We start from the raw sequence: 11496 nt of genomic DNA on the forward strand, positions 1-11496 counted from the left end.
TGCAGTACGTTTAATATAACATTTATTGGAGAAAGCATCCGTAGAACGAGATTGCCATGCTTTCAGCGCTTCAGCGTCTGTCTTCTACAATATATTCTTACAGACATATTCATATATCGTTAAAGTTATCACAAATGGTTTTGTTTTCTTTTGATTCGTTAAACTGGAACCAACTGTGGGAGAAAGTTACACAGAACTGAGTTGTTACCAAGTAGGGAATCAGGCAATTTGCATAGTTAGCTAACGACTAAGACGTAATTCTACAATGAGACCAGCTAAGAAGGCAAGTTTGCTGAGAAGTGTTGAGAATGGTGGGGCGACCAAATATCTGTTTGCGTGTTCTTGTGTTAGCTGTTTCATAATATGCGTATATTCTGGCGATTGACCTCGAACACGGTGTGGTCCTCCTCGTCGCTGTTGACATCCTCGATGGCCATGGGCAGTGGTGTTAGCTCTTGATTGGCCCTGTCGCCTTGTACCCCATATTTGCGCTCTGCTCGTGTTAATCGCATTCTATATAGGGAAATTTTCAGTTCAGTTTAATAAAATCATGTGCGCTGATAAGCCATCTTCTCTGACGGCCCCACTACTCACCGATAGACACGCAACACAAGTAGAAAAATGGCGGAACTTGTTATTGCGACCAGAACGTAGACGACGGCTTGTCCCGGAAAATCCATTTCATTGCCCATGCTAGAGTGCTCGATGCGAACATCCTCCACAGGCAAACTGGAGGATGGCGATAACTTGGGCTCGGCCCGAGATTTTTGGTCAGCTGGCCGCTCTGGCTCCTTGGGTTGTTCCTTCAAAGTTAGCACAGGCTTCTCAGCAATGATGACATCAGCATCCTTTTGTTTGGGCACGGGCACTGCATCATCTGACTTTACCGCTTTCGGAATTGCAGCCGGTGCACTTAGTTCCGATATCGGAACGGGCTTTGTGCCATTCGTGGATGCTGCCGACACTGCTGCGTCACTCTGCTGTTGCACCAACATCAGCACAAACAACCAGATGGCTGTGGCCGCGATGGAAGATCCCCGAAAGTGCATTTGTTCTTATCTTATTGTTATTCTATCGAAATTGGATTCAAGCAACTATGTCGTTTTAAAATTTCTGATGTTTTGATTTTGCTGTAACTTGTCAGTGCTGCCAAACCGACTGGAATCGCAAAGGTAAGGGGTTCATAAACCAAGTTCATGAACTACTGTTGTGGAATAATTAATATATTTTCGCTAAATGACAAAATATTAATGGAACGTTTTTTATAAATATACTATGTAAAAATTATGTATGTCATTACCTCTATAAAACGTATTTTACTATATCTTTCCGTTCTCAAAGGAAGCGATCCATAAGAACTGGATATACCAGGGATGGAATGCATATGTTATTTTTCAAAAAATGTCGTGAAAATGACAGAAAAATGAAGAAGAAGAACAGACCCTGGACGTGTCGGTGGCGGAGACCAAGACCAAGTGCATCTTCCGGGCCTTTCTCAATGGCTCCTATGTGCAGCAGATCGTGGACTCGGGTCTGATTGGGCCGGACGGCATCCGATGGTCCGATGCGGAGGTTCGTCTCATCGGCGCGTGCTCTTGTGGAAGGAGGTGGAGGAGCCCCGGTCCCTGGTCCTCGAGCCGCGCCGCGGCTACATGTACTGGACAGAGTCGCCTTCGGACTCCATACGGCGTGCCACGATGGACGGATCCGAGCTGCAAACCATCGTGGCGGGAGCCAACTATGCGGCCGGGCTCACATTCGACCAGGAGACGAGTCGCCTCTACTGGGCCACCCAGTCGCGGCCAGCGAAGATAGAGAGCGCCGACTGCGATGGCAAGAAGCGCCAGATACTGGTGGGCAGCGACACCGACGAGCCGTACGCGGTTTCCCTGTATCAGGACTACGTGTACTGGAGCGACTGGAACACCGGCGACATTGAGCGGGTGCACAAGACGACGGGCGAGAACCGCAGCCTCGTCCACTCGGGCATGACTTACATCACTTCGCTGCTTGTGTGCAACGACAAGCGACAGGTGGGGCTAATACGTGCAAGGTCAACAACGGGGGCTGCTCCCACCTGTGCCTGGCCCAGCCCGACAGACGGGGCATAACCTGTGCCTGCCCCACCCACTACCAGCTGGCCAAGAACGGGGTCTCCTGCATGAACTACATCATCTTCAGCCAGAGGAACAGCTTCGGCCAACTGCTGCCGAACACGACAGACTGCCCGAATGTGCCGCTGCCGGTGTCCGGCAAGAATATCCGAGCCGTGGACTATGATCCGATCTCGCATTACATTTACTGGGTAAGGAGGATCAGCAGAGGAGATTAGCAGCCCGGTATCCCCCAATATCCCTAATGCTTCTTTTACTTCCTCCAGATCGAAGACAGGAGTCACAGCATCAAGCGCTCTCTGGCAAATGGCACAAAGGTGAGCCTGTTGGCCAACTCCGGCCAGCCGTTCGACATTGCCATCGACATCATTGGGCGGCTGCTCTTCTGGACCTGCTCCTACTCCAACAGCATTAACGTGACCATCCGCACAATTGTGTTCCTAAAGCGTTGCCGTTTTTAGCTGCCTGGGTGAATCCGTAGGCGTCAACGATACTGGGGACTCGGAAAAGCCTAGCAAGACAAGACCGGAGTGGAACGGATCACTGTCAACGGAGAGCGTTGTTCCGTGGAGCTGCATCGTCTGTCGCAGTTCAAAGGACTGCCTGGACAAGTCGGATGAAGTGGGATGTCCCACATGCCGGGTGGATCAGTTCAGCTGCCAGTCCGGCGAGTGCTTCGATAAACTACTCAAACCGTTATGAACGTGTCCAGAACAATTGGTTGCGGTCATATTTTGATAATGATTTTACAGTTCGCGAGTTTGTTGCGGCATAACTTCGCTAGCTGTATTTATATTACTCGCAATAAATATTTACTCCGAAGAGCGAGTTTTTTGTTTTCACCATTGTCGATATATGTATAACGAGAGGGCTCGACGGCCTTATCACTCGCAATCAGCTTGACAAATATTGTGAGAATTCCAATAATTCTTAGCTTCAGTGTTGAAAGCAAACTGGAAAGAGCAACGTTTAAACATTATTATTGTTGAATTCTGGACTTTGAACATCTAGTCGAACGTTCAAATGGAAACTCCAAGTGATACAGCTGTTGCAGGCCCGTTTGTGGGAGCCATTGATGAGGGCGCCACCTCGGCCCGCTTCATAATATTGCGACTGTTTTTTTTTTGGTGAACTTAAGTAAGGACTAAAAACTAACCAATCTTGAAGAAAATTTATTCATCAACGGCCTTAAATTATATAGGGCAAAACTTAGGGTTTTAGTTAGCCAGAATTATTGAACGGAATCTCTAAATTGAGCAATATGAACAACTATCCTTTTTTGTTTTGACCTATTTCGCTAAAACCTTTCTTGTTTGACCATTTTCGCTAAAACCTTAGTTTACGCAAAATACAATAAAAACAAGTATTTAGAATAAGCCAGTTAAGTAGAAAATTATTCATTAATCGGATAAAATTATGTGGGCATGGCTAAATGTTCTATATAGCTGAGAATATTTCACGGAAGATCAAAAACGAGGAATATGTAAAATAGAACTTGAATTCAAGTATATTTTTAAAATAAGACGGTATATTTTGGTATATTTCTGAGGGTCGGACGGTATATTTTATCGATAAATCATTAGAAAAAAACAAAAATTGTTGTCATTGTGTTTTTTGTTGGAAAGTTCAGTTTCGTCGGAAATATTGTAGTAATAAAAATATATAAAGTAAAAAAACACACTGATTCTAATTTAGAATTACTGGATATCTGGTGACAGGTAAATATGTCGACCAATTGGTTATTTTGGGGTCCAACGCAATCCGCAATGAGAAATGTGAAAATGGCGAACAAGTGAAAAAGTGCTCCAAGGGGAAATCACGACGTCACAGAAAGAAAACGAAAATCGAGCTGTGCCCGACTCTTTCGACTAAAATTTACAGTTATCTTTAGGTTCTATAAGACTTTTTGGTTTTCATGCTCTTTTTTGTCTGCTTTCTTCATTTAATGCTAAAATTGGTTATGTGCATTGGTTTGCTTTGTGTGCTAGTGTGTGTGAGGTGGTTGCGCGCGTACATTCATGTGTATATGTATGTGCGAGTGCTTTTTAACCAGGAAGTTTACTGATTTTTAAGACGAGAGAACGGCACCCGATTGCAATAGGTAGAGGCGTGCTCGCCGCCCACTTGTTTATCCGACAGTAGATACTCTACCGCACTGTGATTCAAGGTTGGCTGTGTATGCTTTTCAGGGAAGGGAATGATTTTCTTTGTATCGTATTACACCTTGAGCATAATGTATGCGGGGGCAACACATGCACAAACGCACGCACGCACAAATACACTTGAACGTTCGTAAGTCTCTCTTTTGGCTACTTTTTTTTGTGGCTTTATGAATGTGTCATTGGATCAAAACGGTCGACCTTCGGTTTGATTTATTTATGTGGCTTGCATGTTGAAGCCAGGTCTGCTACAGTACATGTTCGTTTTATTTCCTTTCAGATCATATTCTTGAATCTCTAAATTTTGATCACCCTATTAGTCAAAATTCCGACCAAAGCACCTAGGACGAGAGCCGCCAAACGACGCCATCAGGATAACAATCCCTCGCCCCCGCTGTTGTCGTTGTCGTCGTCCGCGTCCTCTACAACAACAGCTGCCAGAAAAAATCCGCCACAACCGCAAGAGCAACAGGCCCAGCGGCAGTCTCCACAGAAAGAGGGTAAAGCGCACTTGCCACCCGCCACCACAGCAATGAGTCGTTCAGGCGCACAGACCACACAAAAGCCAGTCAATCTGGACGACATCTGGAGTGAGTTGGATGAAGGCATACGCCAGGTCTACGAACAAGAGAAGTCCCTGACCCGCACCCAGTACATGCGCTTCTACACACACGTCTATGACTACTGCACCAGTGTGAACGCAGCTCCAAGCGGCCGCAGCAATGGAAAGACTGGCGGAGCCCAACTGGTGGGCAAAAAGCTATACGATCGCCTGGAGCAGTTCCTCAAGACCTATCTTACCGAGCTGCTGGCCAAGTTCAGGGCAATTAGCGGCGAAGAGGTGCTCCTGTCGCGGTATACCAAGCAGTGGAACGCGTATCAGTTCTCCAGTATTGTATTGGATGGCATCTGCAACTACTTGAACCGCAACTGGGTGAAGCGCGAGTGCGAGGAGGGACAGAAGGGTATCTACAAAATCTACCGCCTGGCTCTGGTCGCCTGGAAGGGGCACCTGTTCCAGGTACTGAACGAGCCCGTCACCAAGGCCGTCCTCAAGTCCATTGAAGAGGAGCGCCAGGGCAAGCTGATCAACCGATCACTGGTGCGCGATGTGATCGAGTCCTATGTGGAATTAAGCTTTAATGAAGATGACTCCGACACGAACCAACAGAAGCTCTCCGTCTACAAGGACAACTTTGAGAGCAAATTCATAGCCGACACAGCCGCTTTCTACGAGAAAGAGTCCGATGCGTTCCTATCAAACAACACGGTGACTGAATATCTCAAGCACGTTGAGAATCGCCTGGAGGAGGAGAAACAACGCGTCCGTGGCCTGAACTCAAAGAACGGCCTTTCGTACCTGCACGATACCACAGCAGAGACTCTTAAGTCAACATGCGAGCAGGTATGCGAGTGCCGTCAGTCAATTCTGTTTGATTTAATTTGCTAAGTAATTTCCCCTTGTCGTACTGTTCTCTCAGGTTCTCATCGAGAAGCATCTCAAAATATTCCACACCGAGTTCCAGAATCTGTTGAACGCAGATCGAAATGATGACCTTAAGCGCATGTACTCTTTGGTTGCACTTTCACCGAAAAACCTGGCAGATCTGAAGACCATCCTCGAGCAGCACATACTGCATCAGGGCACCGAAGCCATTGTCAAGTGCTGCACCACCGATGCGTTAAACGATCCCAAGACATATGTCCAAACCATACTCGATGTACATAAAAAATATAATGCCCTCGTGCTGACGGCATTCAACAATGACAACGGATTTGTGGCCGCATTGGACAAGGCATGCGGAAAGTTCATCAATTCGAACGTGGTTACGGCTGCGAACACGGCCAGCAAATCGCCGGAACTGCTTGCCAAGTACTGCGATATTTTGCTAAAGAAATCATCCAAGAATCCCGAGGACAAGGAGCTCGAAGACAACCTGAACCAGGTGATGGTCGTATTTAAGTACATAGAGGATAAGGACGTCTTCCAGAAATACTACTCTAAGATGCTCGCAAAGCGTTTGGTGAACCACACATCAGCATCCGACGATGCCGAGGCCATGATGATCTCTAAGCTGAAGCAGACCTGTGGCTATGAGTACACGGTCAAGCTTCAGCGCATGTTCCAGGACATTGGCGTCTCCAAGGACCTCAACTCCAACTTTAAGGAGCACCTGCTGACGAACAATGTCGTATCCGAAATTGATTTCGGCATCGAGGTCCTCTCCTCCGGCTCGTGGCCCTTCCAGCTGAGCAACAACTTCCTGTTGCCGTCAGAGCTTGAGCGATCCGTACGTCAATTCAACGAATTCTATGCCGCCCGTCACTCCGGCCGCAAGCTGAACTGGCTGTATCAAATGTGCAAGGGAGAGCTGATCATGAACGTGAATCGCAACAACACGTCGACAGTGTACACCCTGCAAGCTAGTACCTTCCAGATGTCGGTGCTCTTACAGTTCAACGACCAGCTCAGCTTCACAGTCCAACAGCTGCTGGAAAACACCCAGACCCAGTTGGAAAGCTTGATTCAGGTAAACGTATAACTACATGATTCTGTCGAATGTATTCTGTAATCCACTAAATTCATTTTATGCTTGCACATTTAGGTTTTGCAAATATTGCTCAAGGCAAAGGTTTTGACGTCCACCGATAATGAGAACTCATTGACGCCCGAGTCAACTGTGGAGCTGTTCCTGGACTACAAGAATAAGAAGCGCCGCATTAACATAAACCAGCCTCTGAAGACTGAGCTTAAAGTGGAGCAGGAGACTGTACATAAACACATTGAGGAGGACCGTAAGCTGTTGATACAGGCCGCCATTGTGCGCATTATGAAGATGCGCAAGCGCCTCAACCACACCAATCTAATCTCCGAGGTGCTCAATCAGCTGTCGACGCGCTTTAAGCCCAAGGTGCCCGTCATTAAAAAGTGCATCGACATTCTGATTGAGAAGGAGTATTTGGAGCGCATGGAGGGACACAAAGACACATATAGTTATCTTGCCTAAGGTTATTTTAAATTTAAAACTGTACGCTGATTCATCAACGTCAACCATACAAAAAATATCATTATTGCTGTAGTACCCGCTCCGATCCCTCCCACCCTTCTGAACACCCAAATAAACTGCCGCCTCAATAATCAAACTACTAGCGAGATGAAAAATACTCCATCGACCGACTTGGATTTGCGGCTAGGGTCTGATCAGCTTCTGCTCGTTTTTTAAGGGCTTCCTGGAGGTGTTTTCTTTTTTAAATCAAATCGTTTTGTTTTAATTTACATTTACGTTACTCATAGTTCGATGTATTCATATTTTCATTCATTAATTATAAAACTTCGATGCAAACCAGTGTTTACCTTTGTGCTGGATTCTGTACGTTCACGGAGTGTCGGCTCCAGAGTCCTGCAGCTGCAACTTCTCATCCAGATTCATTCCGCTCGCTATGGCGTACACGGTGAAAGCAAACTTGGCCACCTGCAAAAGAACCAGAGTTGAGGTATGTTTCTTCCACGCCATGGACTCACATTGATGTTGGTGGCCAGATTGATTGTGAATATGTTCATGGCCGTGAACGTTATGGGCTGCTGCAGCTTCTGCAGAAACTGAAGGGCCGTGCTTTGGTAGCGCTTGTCCTGCATCCACCAAGCCGAGTGGAACAGGGAATCAGCCAGGTCATTGCAGTCGTCCACGATAGCGTTGCAGTAGAAACAGAGCGGAAAGGTCTGCAACAGCACAGCCATCACGTAGGTAACGATGCCAAAGCGGGTCGATTGATCAGCGAATAGCACCATGTTTATCATGACAATGCCCAGAATGGAGCCGCAGATGATGAACTGGGCAAATATTGTGCCCGAAATGATGGGTCGAATGGTGTCGCAGAAGCTTGGGAAGACATATCACAACGATCCTTCTGCAAAAACCGAAAGGCGACTTACTTCAACATCGTCCTGTGAGCCTTGATGCACTCGACCAGCGATTTAAAGATGTTATCTGGATCAGCGTTCGCCTCGTTATTGGCCTCGCCCAGGCGAACGATGCGGTCCTTCAGCATTAGAATGTGAGTTCGCAAAGCCGCCACATAGATCACGGGGTACGAGTCCGTGGCTGTGGCCACGAATATTGCGTACCCCACAGTGAAGTACTCTACAAAACTCTGTATGTACAACTGCCGTCTGTCGAGACGCCAGTCAATGAACGGATAATAGGTGTTATAAGGGACGCGGTCATGGAAAAGGCCATCCACGAGAGTGGAGGTGGCGTAGAGAAAGTAGACAATCCCAAAGATCAGGTACAGTTTGTTGATGGTGGCTACTGTAACCCGGACCTTGCGCTTCTCCTCCGGGGTGACACAATACACGTCCAACTCATCGAAGCACTTGTTTGCCATTTCAAAGCGCTCCTTTAGGATAGACAGGGTGAAGAATTTGATCGAAAAGCACCAGGTGTTCAAACACAGTTGCAGCGACTGCAGCAGCAGATCGGGTGGAAACTGGGAAAAGTGTATCTTGTAGTTAATCGGAAAACTCAGCGGAAGGTAAAAAATGTTATAGCTGAAGGAGATCACCCGCAAAATCTTGCGACCAATTCCGAAGTCGTTGTAAAAATCTAGGCCCGCAATATGCAGTGTTTTGAGCAAGTAAACAGTAGAATCCCTCGTCCCGATTGGCTCCGACAGCGGAGCCGGGTACACAAGTTTGAAGAACATTTTCAAACGTTTAAGCTGCTTCTGGATCAGGTACAGCACCAGGAGCCCTTTATAGCCAGTCAATTGTTGACCATATTGCGTTTCCTCCGTCGCAACTTTTAATTACTGGTTATCCAACTGGGTATGGGGCGTTGCACCGACATTTTGCAGAACTATTTTCGCACATATTGAAACTACTATTGCATTTGAAGGGGTGTGCGATGCATCGCCGACTAAAGGATAACCCTCATCACTATATTCCTTTACTTAGACAAAATAATACAACTTCAAGCTTCAAATCAACCGATACACCCAGTAAGAGACACAATGTTTGATGTTTCAAGAATATCTTAGTTGATTTATTATTTAGACATTCATTTTTTTTGGGCGTTACGTTGCAACGGGAGTGAATTCGTTATTTGAATTTCTGCATACTTATTGCAATGGGAACCAAACCATATGTGATATGATATAAAACAGACACTAAATCTTTAGATCACAAATTAAACATTTATAACTTGAAACTTCTTTGGCCGACGACAAGTGCCAAATATGTACTCAAGAGTTCGATACACACGTTTTTCTCAGCCCAGTAATTCATTTGAATTGAAGGTTATACTATATTCTACATAACATATGTATATGTATATACACAAGCTTCCTTAAAGATGGCGACACTTAACTAAAACTACAGTTAATACTATCAGTTTATAAAATAGGTTTCAGTTATGCACAGTGTTATTAACAAGGAGATCCAGCGGGAGCTATGGTCAATCTTCAGTCCTCGTCCTCGAGTGTGAGGACCTTTGTGTGAAAGCGCATTCGTTTTGTGTTCTTCACCACACCGTTATTTAGCAAATTGACTCCAGGATTTGGATTGGGCAGCTCCTCCCACAAGCGCTTAACGCCCTTCTCGACAATCGAGTTGAAGTCATACTTTTCTGGTGTGGCAGGAGGTTCAGATACCATAGCGCTTTGTGGGAGTTTGCGAAGCTTGACGACAGCCTGCTTCAGACGTAAGCTGCTGGTGCTGGTTACGCTAGCCCTATCATCGTCATCATCTGCACCATTTGCATCTGCGTTTGTAGCCATCGAGCAGCCTCGTTTCTGCGACGTGGGAGCTTTTGACTTGAACACAGCCATACTAAAACAGTGAAATAAATTATTATAGTTATCAGAAGTAGGATATACTACTTGATTACTACCTTTCCTTCTTGTCGTACACATTGATTGTTGGCGGATTTGCAGGACATAGCTTGCCTGGCTCCTCCGGGTGATAGCCAAAGTCTTTTCCCTTCAACCAGTTATCATAGCGGTCCGGCTGAAAGTGGCGCACAAATGTCTCCATTGAGATTTTAACCATATCGCTGCGGCACCTGCATATGCTAGCGCGCTTGCCATACTCTATCCAGCGCTTGGACGCAAAGTTGGTCGACTCTGCACCATTGAAGCCGTGGTTGAAGCCAGAATGGTAGCCAAACGGAAAGGTTATCATAATTTCACCCGCCTCCTGGGTAATTTTGTTGTAGGGTATATTATGCTGGCGCAAAACTTTGGGACTTATCATGGTCATCTTGTGACGGAGGTACGCATTGCATTCCTGATAGGTTTCAGGGAATAACTCATTGGCCAGCTTCTCCAAGCGTCTTCCGTAGGCCGGTGGAATGGCGTACCATGTTTTGGGAGCACCAAAATGAAGATAATTTATGGAATAAAGATCCATGTCTTCGGTGTGCCAAGCAAAGGAACTCTTCCACATTCCGAAATAGAGGTACGCTGTATTAACTCCGTCTATGGTTATATTATAATCTGTGTTAACCAGGTTCAGTACGGTGTCTAGGCGCCCGATGTTCCACACATCTAGTTCCTCGTCACTGAGCGTTCCCTGGACATCAGCTGCATACAGCGGTGATACGTATGTAACATTCTTCCAATATTTCCGCTCCAGGTCGTCGTAGTCGATGTGACGCGGTGTGCTGTGTAGCTCGGAGTTTGCCTTCTCCATGAACTGACGCAGTGTCATCTGCTTGCGTTGTTGCACGTTGAATTGCTGGTACACTCCTTGTGCCCTAAAAACCAAGTCCACACAAGTGTCAACTGTACAGTGTCCATCTTTCACGCCAAGCAACTTCTTACCCCTGGACCACCTGAGAAATCGGTGGAGGAATCGTCATATTGATGTTCTCTATGTCGTACCCAGACTTCCTGGGGACCCATTCTGGCGGGGGCTGCATAAGTTAAGCTAAATAAACATACATTCGCATCCATGAATTTTACCATTTACCTGAATTTTAACCAAGCCAGCGAGATGGGCCCCGCGACTCTCCATATACTCTATGTAAGTCGAAAAGTGCTGGAACTCATTGTAGCTGGGACGAAAGGTCATGATGCGGGGAACTTTATTTTGTTCCCCATCTGGAAATGAATACTTTGTAGACATAACCGCCGCAGTTTTCTTTCTATATGATTTTTTTTTTATCAATTCTTAATTCTCAAATGCCGATTGGTGTGGCCTTTCCAGCGAATGGGCAAAAAACAAC

The 11496-nt window shown here is 46.2% G+C and overlaps 4 protein-coding genes across 4 annotated transcripts; 1 reads left to right on the forward strand and 3 right to left on the reverse strand.

Moving 5' to 3' along the window:
• Window positions 1–1090, reverse strand: LOC6591030. The gene is made up of 2 exons (XM_002016613.2): window positions 595–1090; window positions 1–513 (listed from the first exon to the last, which is right to left on the reverse strand). The coding sequence occupies exons 1-2, from the start codon at window positions 1047–1049 to the stop codon at window positions 357–359; spliced, it is 612 nt and encodes a 203-aa protein (XP_002016649.1). The 5' UTR covers window positions 1050–1090; the 3' UTR covers window positions 1–356.
• Window positions 1091–4599: 3509 nt separating this feature from the next.
• Window positions 4600–7417, forward strand: LOC6590465 (cullin homolog 1). The gene is made up of 3 exons (XM_002016615.2): window positions 4600–5678; window positions 5755–6804; window positions 6880–7417. The coding sequence occupies exons 1-3, from the start codon at window positions 4806–4808 to the stop codon at window positions 7279–7281; spliced, it is 2325 nt and encodes a 774-aa protein (XP_002016651.1). The 5' UTR covers window positions 4600–4805; the 3' UTR covers window positions 7282–7417.
• A 100-nt stretch (window positions 7418–7517) lies between these two features.
• LOC6590466 (odorant receptor 43b) lies at window positions 7518–8977 on the reverse strand. Its single transcript, XM_002016616.2, has 3 exons — window positions 8208–8977; window positions 7797–8154; window positions 7518–7746 (listed from the first exon to the last, which is right to left on the reverse strand). The coding sequence occupies exons 1-3, from the start codon at window positions 8975–8977 to the stop codon at window positions 7651–7653; spliced, it is 1224 nt and encodes a 407-aa protein (XP_002016652.1). The 3' UTR covers window positions 7518–7650.
• A 469-nt stretch (window positions 8978–9446) lies between these two features.
• LOC6590467 (probable lysine-specific demethylase 4A) lies at window positions 9447–11423 on the reverse strand. Its single transcript, XM_002016617.2, has 4 exons — window positions 11241–11423; window positions 11093–11184; window positions 10162–11025; window positions 9447–10100 (listed from the first exon to the last, which is right to left on the reverse strand). Exons 1-4 carry the CDS (start codon window positions 11394–11396, stop codon window positions 9734–9736), a joined length of 1479 nt encoding a protein of 492 aa, XP_002016653.2. The 5' UTR covers window positions 11397–11423; the 3' UTR covers window positions 9447–9733.
• Window positions 11424–11496: the final 73 nt, after the last annotated feature.

The sequence above is a fragment of the Drosophila persimilis genome, unplaced genomic scaffold (genome assembly GCF_003286085.1).
Source record: "Drosophila persimilis strain 14011-0111.01,24,50 unplaced genomic scaffold, DperRS2 tig00000002-arrow-pilon, whole genome shotgun sequence".
NCBI classification, from domain to species: domain Eukaryota; kingdom Metazoa; phylum Arthropoda; class Insecta; order Diptera; family Drosophilidae; genus Drosophila; species Drosophila persimilis.

Coding starts and splice junctions, on each gene's coding strand:
- LOC6590467 (XM_002016617.2), bottom strand. CDS start 11,396: ATGTCTACAAAGTATTCATTTCCAGATGGGGAACAAAATAAAGTTCCC. Junction 11,185..11,240: donor CTGGCTTGGTTAAAATTCAG/GTAAATGGTAAA, acceptor TAACTTATGCAG/CCCCCGCCAGAATGGGTCCC. Junction 10,101..10,161: donor GTGTACGACAAGAAGGAAAG/GTAGTAATCAAG, acceptor TCACTGTTTTAG/TATGGCTGTGTTCAAGTCAA.
- LOC6590465 (XM_002016615.2), top strand. CDS start 4,806: ATGAGTCGTTCAGGCGCACAGACCACACAAAAGCCAGTCAATCTGGAC. Junction 5,679..5,754: donor TTAAGTCAACATGCGAGCAG/GTATGCGAGTGC, acceptor CTGTTCTCTCAG/GTTCTCATCGAGAAGCATCT. Junction 6,805..6,879: donor AGTTGGAAAGCTTGATTCAG/GTAAACGTATAA, acceptor TTGCACATTTAG/GTTTTGCAAATATTGCTCAA.
- LOC6590466 (XM_002016616.2), bottom strand. CDS start 8,977: ATGTTCTTCAAACTTGTGTACCCGGCTCCGCTGTCGGAGCCAATCGGG. Junction 8,155..8,207: donor GCTCACAGGACGATGTTGAA/GTAAGTCGCCTT, acceptor TGTCTTCCCAAG/CTTCTGCGACACCATTCGAC. Junction 7,747..7,796: donor ATCTGGCCACCAACATCAAT/GTGAGTCCATGG, acceptor GTTCTTTTGCAG/GTGGCCAAGTTTGCTTTCAC.
- LOC6591030 (XM_002016613.2), bottom strand. CDS start 1,049: ATGCACTTTCGGGGATCTTCCATCGCGGCCACAGCCATCTGGTTGTTT. Junction 514..594: donor CTTGTGTTGCGTGTCTATCG/GTGAGTAGTGGG, acceptor TTCCCTATATAG/AATGCGATTAACACGAGCAG.